Source organism: Rhinolophus sinicus, chromosome 18, assembly GCF_057876585.1.
Source record: "Rhinolophus sinicus isolate RSI-liver-muscle chromosome 18, RSI-T2T, whole genome shotgun sequence".
Taxonomy (NCBI): Eukaryota; Metazoa; Chordata; class Mammalia; order Chiroptera; family Rhinolophidae; genus Rhinolophus; species Rhinolophus sinicus.
In genome coordinates this window covers 22,298,962-22,313,373 of record NC_142518.1, presented here as the reverse complement: position 1 = coordinate 22,313,373, position 14,412 = coordinate 22,298,962, and the positions used below count along the sequence as shown (strand labels likewise).

The 14,412-nt window shown below is 35.4% G+C and overlaps 1 protein-coding gene across 8 annotated transcripts in view; it reads right to left on the bottom strand.

Annotated features, from left to right (window-relative positions):
* Positions 1-3,129: 3,129 nt before the first annotated feature.
* The window catches only part of GK (glycerol kinase), a 67,725-nt gene continuing 56,442 nt past the window's right edge, over positions 3,130-14,412 (bottom strand). For 4 of the 8 annotated variants that reach the window (XM_074324212.2, XM_019710555.3, XM_019710553.3 and 1 more), the window contains 6 exons: positions 13,816-13,912; positions 13,200-13,284; positions 12,567-12,687; positions 11,924-12,067; positions 9,067-9,147; positions 3,130-5,164 (listed from right to left, as the gene is read on the bottom strand). In XM_074324212.2, the coding sequence (XP_074180313.1) occupies positions 5,154-5,164; positions 9,067-9,147; positions 11,924-12,067; positions 12,567-12,687; positions 13,200-13,284; positions 13,816-13,912 (539 nt within the window). In that variant the 3' untranslated portion in view covers positions 3,130-5,153. Of the gene's footprint in view, positions 5,165-7,137; positions 7,225-9,066; positions 9,148-11,923; positions 12,068-12,566; positions 12,688-13,199; positions 13,285-13,815; positions 13,913-14,412 lie in introns of all 8 variants that reach the window. The other 4 variants (XM_019710550.3, XM_019710552.3, XM_019710551.3 and 1 more) reach the window with 2 other exon arrangements.

Sequence of the window (14,412 nt, the reverse complement as noted above, 5' to 3'; positions counted from 1 at the left end):
AAAGATAGGGGAATCTTGTATAGTACACATTGTGACTAGATGTTTGAGACATTTCATCAGAAAGGTTCGGCATCTGTCCATGTTAGTCACTTAATGTTGGCATTACAGAGTGTGAGCAAAGAGAAGTGAGATACTAAGCCATAATGGGTAAACAAACCCAGCATAGGTGAAACCGGGTAATTGTTCAATTTCAGAGCAGACATTTCCCTTCCATAGTAGGTGTTTAGGTGTTAATCATTTCAATCATCACCCTACCATTGTATTTTATCCATGTCTTTATGGTCCTTTAAACATGTTCAGGAGAAAAATTGTATCGTTTTATTATTTAATGCTTTCTTTCGACTGTAATGAACTGGAACCTGGAATACAATAAAACAGGTGCCTGACTTAAAATCCAATACTATAATGATCACAATTATTTTTTTCCCTTGACATTGAACTTAGGTATAAAGGTGAGACTTTTCTGTCCAGAAATGTTCTACCTTTAATATGTAATTATAAATGTGGTGAGCTTACAGCAGTGCATTTGTCTATTAAAATTTGTGGAACGTACTATACAGGAAATAAGGGAAATGGGTATGTTTTTTGAATCTTCTAAATTCAGTTCATAATAAGTGGCTAAGCAAGGATATAATTTCTGATACACATTATTGCTCCTATATATTCCTACTTTACATGAGGTGCTTGAAGTAATTGTGCCATTAGATCAGTAAGATTTCAGCCCTTTTAATTGTGAGAACTATCGGGATAAACAAAATTATACTAATGGACAGTGAGTGATGGACTTAGATACATACAATTAGGGCAATCCACCGTATCTTTTTATTATGAAGTACTTCAAGCACACAGAAAACTAGAGACTATAGTAAATACATGTGTACCCACCACTCAGCCAAATCTTAAGATTTTGCTATACTTGCTTTAGCTCTTTTAATTTTTTAAGAAATATAATTTTCCAGGTGTCAGTGAAGTCTTTTCCTGATTCTTCTCTCCCTTCCAGAGGTAACCACCATCCTAAACTTGGTATCTATCATCCCTATGCAAGTTTTATACGTCTAGTTCACCTTTGTGTCCATATATATATTTTTAATATGCAAGACAATACGCAGTGTCATGTAAAGTTTATGAACATTCAAGATCTATGAATATACTTAAAATTTTGGGGAGGGGGGAAATCAAAATAACCACAGGCATTATTTTAGGACTATGTATGATTTTCTATTCGTCTTTCTAATCTTATTTTCCAATTTTTCTAAGAGCAGTATTATTTCCAAACAATTTGCTAAAAAAGTTTTAAAAAGAGCTCTGTTGGCTGCTGAAACCAGTGATGTAGAACGTGAACTTGCAAATTCACTGCCATTTGAATTAGATTTACAATTAATTAAAGAGGTGGATTACAAACAGACCTATTGTTTCCTTCTGGTAAGCTCTGTAGTAAAGAGATATGGTAGTGAATTAATTAAAGGCAGAAGGTTTAAACTGAGTTTGGGGCGAAAGAAAATGATGAACAGACGAAATTAAACTTTTACGAAAACTAACAAATGGCAGTTAAGAGGGTTCACTTAGGGAAAAGTTACTGATAATTATGGTAATATGTTTTGGTTAATACTTTCAGAAGACTGCCTCATTTATCAAGTCTCTGGGGCAAACAAGTTAACTGCATCCTTTAATATCAGTATGTTCTTCTGTTGGACAAACCATGAAAACCCCTGGGAAGGTGAATGGAACACCAGATCATGTGTTTCATCACCATCTTTTATGTATCAGTGACTAAAGAATTTTTCTTATTTCCAATACTAAATGCTTGAAAAATAGTGAAAATGGAATAAAAAGGAGTTAAATTTATTAACCTCCATCTTTCAAGGAATAAAATTTATTTCCTTCAAAGGGCTCATTTCAGGGGTTACAAGCTCACATGCCATCAGGCAACCTACTGGTCATATATCACCCCAAGAGAAACTCTGTACCTATTAACACTTCCCATTTCCCCTCCCCCCCGACTGATAACCATTAATCTACTTTCTGTCCACAGAAACCCTACCATGGACCTGGAATACGTTATGCCAAGTGAAATAAGCCCACACAGAAAGACAAATACTGCATGATCTATTATTGTGTGGAATCTAATAGTCAAACTCATAGAAACAGTAAATTGGTAGTTACGAGGGGCTGAGGGGAAGGGAAAAATGGGGAGTTGTTCATGGTAGTTATACAAAATGAATAAACCCTAGAGATCTGCTGTACAACATAGCGCCTACAGTTAACAATTTGATATTGTGCACTCAAATTAAGAGGGTAAATCTCATATTAAGCATCCTTACCCCACACCCACAAAAACAAGAGCAAAGGGACACAAGGAAACTTTTGGAGGTGGATGATGTTTATTACCTTGATTGTGGTGATGGTTTCATGGGTGTATGCATGTCCAAACTCATCAAATTATACATTAAATGTGTAGCTTTTTGTATATCAATTATACCTCAATAAAGCTGTAAAAAATAACCTTTGTACTTCTATTTACTATTAGGCAGATAGATACTATGAGTTAAATACATGTCTCTACTGTTCATGTTGTTGATTTCTGTGCTATGACATCTTTCATTTGTTGGTTTCTCCTAAATAAATATTATTCTTCATTCCCATGTGATAGAAAACACTCATAAACCAAAGAATTGAGCTTTGGGCACTTCAAAAGAAGCACACTAAAAAATTCTAAGATACCATTTATGGGAGCAAAGATTCATTCCTTATTTTTGTGATTAGTTGGCAACAAAAGATTGAGGTGTTGGCTATTGAGTTGAGAGAACGATGGTATAGTTGACTCCATTGACTAACCCAGGTGGAGAAAAACAGAGGCATAGAATGAAACCAGTATAACAAGGTCATGGTTAGACCCTATTGATTATGGTGAACTTGCCAGGGTATTTTCTGGATGCTGAGATGGGACAGTGTCATCTTTTCTAATAGAATGAAGAAGGTGCTCAACATTCTAGAAACTACTTCCTTGACTGTTGATTAATTCTTCAGAATGTGCCTGATCAAGTGCTAACAGCTGAGTTTCACGTTTCCTGAAACATCTTTCTTAATTTACCTTTGATCTAGTTCTAGTCTGTAAATGAGAAATGCAGATAAGAATGAGGGGTCAATTTATTTTAAGTACATTTATCATGAAATATCAGTGTGTACAATTTCAAACATTTATAAATATTGCAATTACCAGAAAAATCAATGTAATCTTAAAATTATTTGAACAGTGATTTTCACAATTATTTACAATTAACTCAACCTACCTTTGTAGAAACATAATTATGTTTAAAAGTACCCTGCCACAAAGTAGTAATTTCACAGTACCTTTCTATAATATTTATGTGACTAAAGTGGCAGCTGCATCAATAAAACCCAGCAGATTCAACAATTTAGAAATAGCACAATGAGAACCGCAAATGCTAGTTAGCATTAATTCGAAACAGAACTTTATATTAACATAAATATTTTTTCCATTTTAATAGCTGATTAAATAATTAGGAGGCAGTACTTTCTTATTTGTAGTAAACAGAAATTAATCTTCAGATATTTTTTAAAATCGACATTAAGAAGCTAGATTAGGTAAGTTTTATAACACATGACACTAAATATTTTGAGAAATTCTTGATTTCACTGGAAGCCATTTCTAATAGTAAACTTTTTTTTTAAGTTGTAATGACAGTAAGCAAAGGTAATTGTCTGTCATCCCAAATAGAAATTATAATTGCTTATCAGCAAATAATAACATATTTGGATGGAAAGAGATTCTTGGCTTTATTGCTAAGGGCTTTTTATTCCTCCTTAACATTTTAACCTTTTTTGACATCCCCTTAAAAGGATCCCAAATATGTTTAAATTATGTCAAAGGAAAATAACTTTATATGGAGTAGTACTTGTGTTTGAAAACAATATTTACTGTTTTCTTTTTTTTAGCATATATCCAGGTAAATCAAACAAAAATGTAAGGTATAAGAAATATAGTTGAAGTCACAATAAAGTATATTTTCTTTTATTGACATAGAACATATATGTTAAATTTTAAATGTTGGCTCTTTAAGAAAACGTTTCTCCTGGTAAATAATATGCATAACCGTTGCCCAAAAATGTATATAACTGTTTTCCCCAAAATATTTATACACAGAGTGGTCCACTTAAGACCAGCCCCATAATAACCTACCGAATACAATGTGCTCTTAATTTATAAATGGGCTACCCTCAGTATATAAAATATATAGGCATGTATGTAATACATACAAAGTAAGAAATATAAAAGAGATGCAAAGGCCAAAAAAAAAGGTATTTTTCCCCGTAAGATCCACACAGAAATTCAGTGTAATTCGTGAGACCATGTAAAATGTACTCTTAATTTATAAATGGGTTACCCTCAGCATATAAAATATATAGGCATTTATGTTATACATATAAAGTAAAAAATATAAAAAGGAGAGATGAAAAAAGGGGAAAGTGTCCTTCCTTATAAGATCCAGACAGCAATTCAGTGTAATTAGTGAGACCATGTAAAATGTCTGAAGAATCTCAGTTTTGGCAAATACTTTTCAGAAAAATATCTAGGCTTTGAGTATTAAATTTCCACTTTAAGAATTTGGTGGAGGTTTCCATTTAAGCATTCAGTAAAGATGCTGGTCTCCCTAATATGCAGAAAAGAGGACTTTGGGGGGTATTCTGCTAAAAGGAAACACAAAGTCGCTCATTGTTAGCCAGTTAGTAATAACTCCACCCCTTAGTCGAGTGTGTGTAGTACAGAGAATCAAATCCTGGCCCATCAGCATTTGACAATGTTTGAGGAAAGATGCCAATGGACAGGATCTAAATTCTTCCTAGATCTTACAGGGAATGGGGCAGGAAGTGATGGTAAAGGAGAGGTCAGCTCCAAAGGTGGCTGGTCCAATATTAATGGTTGATGTTAAAAAACACACCAAATGTTTCTATAGCATTCGTTCTGCTGCATTTTCTTTATTTCAAGCCACAGGTCTACTTCGAGGGTCATGCAGCAAGTGGCTTATTAATAAAATCAGTCTATGAATAGTGTCATCACATTAAGAGACAGAATCGCTGGATTCTCGTTAGGTAAAGAGCTCGCATTGTTCGATTCCATGAGTTGGTATTATTTATGGGATACCTAAAATGGGGGACAAAAACCATAAATATCAATAACAACCTACACGCAATTCACGAGTTAAAGCAAAGAAAGACTATTCAATCATTTATACAGTTAGAAATTTCATATGGTTTCTGAATATTGCTTCATGGTTTAAAATGCAATACATATAATGGACAATTCCCAAATTAGCAAATATTAACACTATTGCTAATTGCTTACCAAGGCGAACAATTCCCACTGCTCTCAGATCTCAGCAAATGCTACCAAGAGAGAACCTAAAGAGGGTAACAATATCCATTTTGGAAGCATAGGAATTTGGACACTTAATGTATCCTTTAGCTGAGAGATATGCCACATGTCTCAATTTTCAGAGACCAGCCCTTTTCATCCTGTCATGGACCCAAAGGAGAAACAGCGAAGAAAAAACAATTAATGAAAACATTCAGCTGCAATGTTTTTCCTTTCTTTTTCCAGATTGTCATTATGCAGCCAAAAAAAAAAAAGGAAACCTCAGGATACTGAAAAGAATAATAGAACTTTCCCCCAAACAGTATGTAAGTTTCTTTACGAATTTAAATTACAGTTCTGGGGAATATTTGGACTCTTCCACCAAGAAAATAGACATCTGCTAATTCACTATAGATTTATATAAACAGAAGCCCTTTGTAAGGTGTAAAGCTGTAACACCAACATAAGGTATTATTATGGAAGCAGAAGATTTGAACAAATTTATACTAAATATTAAAAAAACAGAAAAAGGTAATCTAGTTTTAAATTCTCATGCAAGTAACCCATATTTTATCATTAATTAAAAGGTAATCTCGGGGCAGCCAGTTAGCTCAGGTGGTTAGAGCGTGATGCTCTTAGCACCAGGGTTGCCGGTTCGATCCCCACATTGGCCACTGTGAGCTGCGCCCTCCACAACTAGATTGAAACTACCTGACTTGGAGCTGATGGGTCCTGGAAAAACACACTTAAAATAAACAAAAGTTTTTTTTTTAAAAAAAGGTAATGTGATGTTCTGCTGATGTAAATAATTTTCATTCCATATTTATATATAGCACTAAACAGATGATGGCAAGTTGAATTAAATTAAGGCTTGTCAGATTTCTACAAATGTTTCTCCATATCAATAAATTTTACATTTTAAACCCAGGTTATCATCTAATTAATTGAGAGAAATAATTTAACTCTTTCCCTAATCATGAAGATTTTTTGAATGTTTCACTTTCTTGGCAACATAGGAAACAAATTATTTCCACTTAAACCATTAATTTGAAAAATTGAGTGATTATCAGGAACAGCTTCCAAAAATGATTATTATACTTAAATTAATACAGGTTATGCAATGTACTTCATCACATGCTTAACAATTTTACTTTTATAAGAATATTCAGAAGTTAATGTGCAAAAATAATAATTCAGTTTTAATTCAACCCCAATTCATTTAAGCAATCATTTTTAAAATGTCAGTTCACCAAATGTATTCTTTTAACTGAAACAAATATGACTGTGAATTTTCTCCAGTTTTAGAGTTTTACAGAAACTCTGCTAACATACTCTGGCCAAAACTCTTATAGAGCTGAAATCTTAAGACTTGCATAGCAAATTATTGTATGAAAAACATCGTATGTACGTTTGAAAGCCAATTTAATTAATGTCAAAATTAAACTTTAACTTTCATCTGTCACGCTGAAAATCTTTTCATTTAGCATTAACAGTAGTACTTTCACTTTTACTTATTGCTGTAGTTGACAGTAGAATGTAGTCCCTCAAAGAAAACATCATCTATTAAAAATAAAAGAGGTTAAGCAGACTCACAGTCCTTAATTCTGACAAAAGATTAATTAGTCTAACTAATAAGACCTTTAATGGATTTTCCAGGTTCCTAAGCATAGAAAGAATGAAAAACACTGAAAACTTTTTGCTGAGTTATACACAAATACATTAACGCTAACTAATAAAATTGTCTAATTTAAAGAGTAACTGACCTGAGATGTACCTTGCTCCGATTAACATTACCATGCTACTCACTATAAAAAAGCCCAAGGGTAGACTACAGAAGATACTAGGGTCACCTGTGGTCATCCAAGTAGAAGGGATTTCCAGTCAAGCAAACCAAAAGAGAGACACATAATTACAATATTTGTGTTAAGAATCACATGGTAGCAAAACAAAATAAGCTATAAAAATAGTATATTCATAAAAGCTAGTAAAGAGTTATTACTTCAAATCAAAAATATAATCAATATAGAAGGTTTATGATAATTAACAAACAATACAGATAGTATGCCACAAATAGCCAAGAACATAATAAATGCATATAGACCATAAGTCTTCCACTGGCAAAGCCAGAGGAAGCCAGTGGAGAACTTTTTGGGGGGCTGTTGATTTTTTTACCTATCTTGATTCTTCCCCAAAAGATACTAAATAAGCAATCCAATTACTCCAAAATTCCAATTACAGATCCTTTGGCTATCAGAGAAGAGTTATATTAGCCTAGTGAAAAAAATTTCCAACCCTATTGGTTTCGTTTTCTTTTTTAAAATAGAATTTGGTGTATAAAGAAATGTACCTATTAATATTACTCCAATTTGAAAACCAAATTATATTAATCTACATTTTAAAATATTGCCTGAGAACATGGTTGTTTTGATGTTTTGTAACCTGAGTCTCAGAACAAAAGATTGAAAGAAAAAGGATATTAAGCTTATTTAGGAGAAAAAAGCAAAAGCTTCAAGTCAGAACATCCAAGACTGAAAATATAGACCACAGTGATCTGTGGTAGTGGATGTTTCCAGAAGCTTCTCCAAAAAACCAGACAGATTAAAAGTGGTTCTATGGGGTGGAGGTGAGGGGGTGGTGGTGGTGGTTCTATACTCACTTTGGGGTTGGAAGGCAGATTATATTTCATTTATGAACTATTCTTCATTAAAGTACAGTGGTACCTCAGTTTTCAAACGTAATCCACGAGTTATGAAACGTTCGAAAACAGCCGACAGCTAGGCCTCAGGATCTTGCACTCAGTGGAAGCCGCGTGACATGTTCTACTTCTGAGTCGTGTTCGAAAACCAAAGCATTTACTTCTAGGTGTATGGCATTTGTAAACCGAAATGTTCGTCAATGGAGATGTTCGAAAACCGAGGTACTACTGTATATGCTTCATTATATTATTGGCTATTGTTCCATTCATTATGTTCCAAATCTTGAATTTAGCAAACAATTAATATATTGTACCACATTAAACATGTTTAAGGCTGTTTAAATGAAAGGCATATAAAGGAAGCTTAAGGCTCTTTACAGCTAAATGGTCAACTTATGCTGAATAACTTTCTACCTAAATGACTGAAAAACATAGTCTTGTTTTCTGCCAAGAGCATTTCCTAATCTATTATGACACTTGTAATTTATTATGTTTGGTGCATTTCTTGCTGTCTGACTCCAATGAATTCTCATAACATACACTCGCTAAGAACTTGGAATCAGCCTAGGAAATAACAAAATAAATTCTGAAATTAATATAGATTTTGGTTGGTTCAGGTCATGAAGACAGCCCCCCAAAAAGGTAAAGTAAGACATTAAGAGAAAACAAAACAAAACAAAAAAACAGACTGTAGTTGATTTTTTTTTCATTGAGAAGAAACTAGAAATAATTTTACTTTTAGAAAACTAAGCTATAAAATCAAAGTACTAGGAATAAACTAAGAAACAAGACATGGCAGGATGTATCTATATCAACCTGATAATTTACATTTTTATGTTTAGAACTTTATAAAGTGTTTTCAAAATGTTAGAAACTGGATATATTATAATGCTTTTCTTCAGAGCAGCCTTGCTAAGGTAAGGGTAAATGGTCAGATACTTAAATAAGCTATTAAACATACTAGGACAAAGTGGCAATAATAATAAAACATTGTTACCACTCTCTGAAGACTGAGTTGTAACCCAACCCATTGACTTCATCACAGCTTTCTTCCAGGTAGAATATCGAATTTCACTTTCTAGAAATAGAAGATAGGAAAAACACACAGAAAGGCAGTTTAATGAGATGTTTTAAGCCCCATACTTATGTTCACTCAGCATTCTTGACAAATTGTGATACGTGTTAAAATTGAGTGAGGCTTTACCAGGACTCAGATTTGGAAGAGTAGTTGCTAGTAGATGGATGACCAGTGATTGGGAGAGAAGCTCGCTTTGAAGTTGGATGGGAAATTCAGCATGGTCTGCAGGGTGACGGGAGAATGGGAGGCAGGCTACCTGCTAAGACCAGGCCATTTGCAAAGAAATGGTGATGAATTAGAAAGGGGAATCTCATTTAATCTGCTTTCTCTTTTTCTTGGGGTGGGGGTAGGGGGAGCTTGGGATAAAGGAAGGGGTATGCTATAATGTGGAAAGACTAAGAGGAGAATTATTTTTGGTCTAGCCAAAGAATTTAATGAGTATAAATTTCTCAAAAGAATCAAACTGCATTCCTGTGAGACAGGATTCCTTTTAAGGTAGAAATCAACAAGAAAAGGACTAAACAAAAATGGGCGCTGGTGTGTCCACAAACACTGCACTCCTCCTAAAGATGGGGAACACGCATGAAGCTACCTTTCTTTCAAAGGTCTCCCTGCCTTTCCATAGCACCCAAAGGCTGCAACTCCTGTGAGACACTGCTCTAAGTATCACTCGCTTCAAAAAGCATTCCAGTGCCCCACTTCTGGCCCCTCCTGCGACTTCCCACAGCACTTCACGCACACCTCAGTATATCAGCTACCACAGTGAATTTTCATAGTTTTGTCGACATCTCCCAATATACTTGAGTTTCCTAAAGGGCAAGGACTTACTTGGTCTGATTCACCTCTATATTCCCACGTAAGGACAGTTTCTGGCCTGTAGTTGGCTCCAAACAAATGTTTGCTGAAAGAATGATCTAGATCTAGGTGCCCATTCATATGTGTGTGTGTTGTAGGGAGAGGAGAAGGATTGGTGAAGGGAAGGGCAATCAACATAACTGATCAACTCCGGGCTAAAGCCTCAAAAGTACAAAGATGGGACGGCTGGATGGCTCAGTTGGTTAGAGCACGAACTTTCAACAACAAGGTTGCCCGTTCAATTCCCACATGGGATGGTGGGCTGTGCCCCCTGCAACTAAATATTGAAAACGGCAACTGGACTTGGAGCTGAGCTGCGCCCTCTACAACTAAGACTGAAGGACAACGACTTGGAGCTGATGGGCCCTGGAGGAACACACTGCTCCCCAATAAAATTTAAAAAAAAAAAAAAAGGAAAAGAAAAAATAGTACAAGATGGCGCACCTCAGGAAACAGTAATCCTTAACTCCTTGCACAAAACTTCCTGGGATTTAAGAGTGGGATTGGCATCTCAAGACCATATACTTGCTCTGAACATTATTTGCTTGTTAGAAAGTTTTTTCAGAAGCAGAAAAAATTTTTGAACTTCGTATTTTATCCAATATTGCAAAAGTGAAAAATTACTTACAATGTCAGATTTTAAACACATTTTCCTATCAAGGTACATGGCATACTGTCTGATTAGAAAATTATTAGTATTATATTCCACTTTCTCGTACATAAAAAAATGACTACAATTAAGAAGTGATGGGCCAGCCCAGTGGCTCAGGCGGTTAGAGCTCCATGCTCCTAACTCCGAAGGCTGCCGGTTCGATTCCCACATGGGCCAGTGGGCTCTCAACCACAAGGTTGCCAGTTCGATTCCTCAAGTCCCGCACAGGATGGCAGGCAGCGCCCCCTGCAACTATGATTGAACACGGCACCTTGAGCTGAGCTGCCTCCCAGGTGGCTCAGTTGGTTGGAGCGCGTCCTCAACCACAAGGTTGCCGGTTTGACTCCCGCAAGGGATGGTAGGCTGTGCCCCCTGCAACTAGAAAACGGCAACTGGACCTGGAGCTGAGCTGCGCCCTCCACAACTAAGACTGAAAGGACAACAACTTGACTTGGAAAAAAGGCCTGGAAGTACACATTGTTCCCCAATAAAGTCCTGTTCCCATTCCCCAAATAAATATAAATTTAAAAAAAAGTGATGGCAGTCTTCCAGAAAATTAAACAAAAATACATTTGAACCTTATTTTTCAGTAGCTCAAAAATCCACTTTGATGCCATTTTATGCATACGTTTTTTAAAGGGTTATGAAACCACATTCAGTCTATACAAAACCTTATTTTTGTACTCACATTTATTTCAGTTTAAGAGATGCATCACTATATTTTAATAAAGGTGTTGGCCCGAGCTTCGGCCTTAACTTAGTTTGTTAGGAAGTGAATTGGATATTTAATGCTCATTTATTTTAACTGCTGCTGCTTTTGTCAGGCTAGCTCTGCTGTGCTTAAGTTACCAGAAAGTCCCTTAGTCCAGCTTATCATGTCCTAAAACCAAGTCATTAACACCAAAGATGATCTGGTATAGACATCAGGGGTGGGTGGCTGATATAATCTCCCTTCTTACTCTTAGAAAAGGGTACTCTAACAATCTGGCATTGATAGTGTGGCAGTGTCATCCTCCTATATAAAAGGACTTGTAAATAGTAGAAATGAATGGTAAAAATGTGATTCTAGAATTTTTAAAATAAGAAACTATTTCTTTCACCCATACTCCTTCGGTGTAGCCCAATATACTTAGTAGCCAAACCTGAAACAGTAGTAACATTTGCTATTGTACTTAGTTTCTTAACTTGTGAATAAATAGAAAGGCAAGCTCTTTCTCACTGAGGTCATTTTCACAGTACACAATGAAAAGTTTCATTCTTTAAATGTACCTTCAGCATTGATTTGGGGTTCAAACCGCTCCATCGTGACGGCTGACAAATCCTCAGGTTCGAGACTCCAAACACCGACTCCTTCTGCAGCCCCTGCTGCCATGGCGGCTCCCAAGGCAGTTGTTTCGGGCATCGAGGGCTTCACTGAAGGGAAAGAGCTACATCAACATCTTTGTATTTTTTCAGAGAACAAACTGAGAGTTGCCAGAGGGGAGGGGGGTTGGTGGGGCTGGGTGAGAAAGGTGAAGGGATTAAGAAGTACAAATTGTGAGTTACAAAATAGTCAAAGGGATATAAAGCACAGCATAGGGAATACAGTCAACAATACTGTAATAAGTCAATAAAATTGTAATAGTATTATAATATTGTAATAACTGTAATACAGTCAATAATACTATAATATTGTATTAACTGGGTGTCAGATAGGTACTAGACTAGTCAGGGAGATCCCTTTGTAAATTATTCAAATGTGTAACCACCATGCTGTACACCTGAAACTAATATGAAATATTAAATGTCAACTATAATTGAAAAAAATTTTTTAATTAAAGAAATCTTTGTGTTTTTTTACATATGCCTAAAAAACCAATTCTTCTGAAAGAAACATTACTTTCAGAGTTTAAAGGAATGAAGGCTTACTAACCTACTGGGATATACAGAATGTCTGCTTGGAGCTGCATAAGAATTTTGTTGCTGGTCATTCCTCCATCCACCTGCAGGTGACTGAGTGGAATTCCACAGTCGCGGTTCATGGCATCCAAAATCTGAAATAAACCAACATAATGAACATAATTAAACTACTGCATACTAGTAACATCTCTGAAAATGACAATCTTCTACTCAAAAACACTCAAGAGCTTCCCAAAGCTTACCGGATAAAATTTAGACTTTTTACTCTGGTCTTCCAAGCCCTCCTTAGTCTGTTCGCAAGCAACCTTTTCCCTCCCTACACCTCTGCACTCACCCGTATATCCAGCCAAACCAAACAAATCTATTTTATACCCAGGTTTCCTGTCTCAATGCCTATGTCAGTGTTATTCCCTTTGCCTAATGTCCCACTCAGCATCCCCCCAACTGCAAAATGCTCAGTGCCTGGCAGACGACAGGAACTTAGAAAGTAAGGCCAGCTACAAAACCAAAAACTTACACTGATTAGATTAGTGTTTAGGCAGGGATTGATTTTGGAGTAAGTATTTAATAAATTTCTGACATTCATATATAATTTAAGAATGATAAAGGTAGATTAAGTGTAAGAAAACAAGTTCATATTTATTACCTCTCGGGTTTGGAAACAAACAGCTTCTAATGCAGCAAAAGCAATATGGCATTTATTAGTAAACTGAGTGAGCCCACAGATGATCCTAAAAGTACAAAGATGTTTAAGGTTAGAGTGATAAGAGTGATAAAAAAATGAGTCATCAATCTGAAATGTCCCGAATACGGAAAGATTGAATTTGGTAGATAGAAATGTGCAGGGAAAAAATAGACATTTAAATAAATAAATAAATAAATAAATAAAATTGGAAGTAAACTTTGAGTAGTTTGGAAAGTCCTTGTGGTTCACAATCCTGCCGCCACATATGAAAAAGTTCGTGGTCCATCTGAATAGATGACAATATAAAACCAAAGCAGTATTCCTCTAGATGATGTGTCTCTGATGCCTAACTTGCAGATGTCTTGAAGATAAAAGATAGTAACACTAACATGAATGTGGATAAACTGAGGGCTTATTGTCAGATGATTTGTAACTTCTTGGAGTTTAAAGGTTAAGAAATTACACTCTCCAGATAGAAAAGGTTTCGCACAGTTTAAAATCATTTGAAAATAGATAGGAAACTATTAACTAATAAGTTATCAGACTCACAAAAGCATACCTTATTTTTAATTCTTACCCTCTTGCACTGGGATCCCAGTAAGGTGCGTATAACCCTGAAAATGCTGGGACGAAATAGCAGCCATAAGAAGTACCTACTTCTTTAGCAAGTTTTTCTAACATTAAATAAAAGAAAAACAAAAAGAAAAATCACTCTACGATATCCTACTTACTTCAGTCAATAAACACACATCTATTTAAAAAATTAGGATCAGGCTTTTGGCTTCCTGTTCATTAGTACAGCAAAATGTTCCTAATAACAGCAGTATGCTAGGAATAACAAAACCAAATTTCCTCACATTGACTACCACCACTAAAATGTAACCCAGCCCAAGAAATAAGAAATTGGGTTAGTTTCATTAAGGTATTTTAGCTCATTTCCACTATTTTTAAGGTTGCTGACTAAAAGATGAAGAAGTGGCCTCCAGTACATCCCTAATCAAAATGTGTTTCTGATTATCTCACCTTCAGGCAAAATTTAACAAGTTAAATGATAGAGTGGGTAGGTTGAGTTCCAAATAATCATCCATAGACTGAAAATAGCCATATTAATACTTAAGTTATAGTTATTGTAATTTTAATATTCATTCTAACCTAAGAGTTAAAGCTCTTTTGC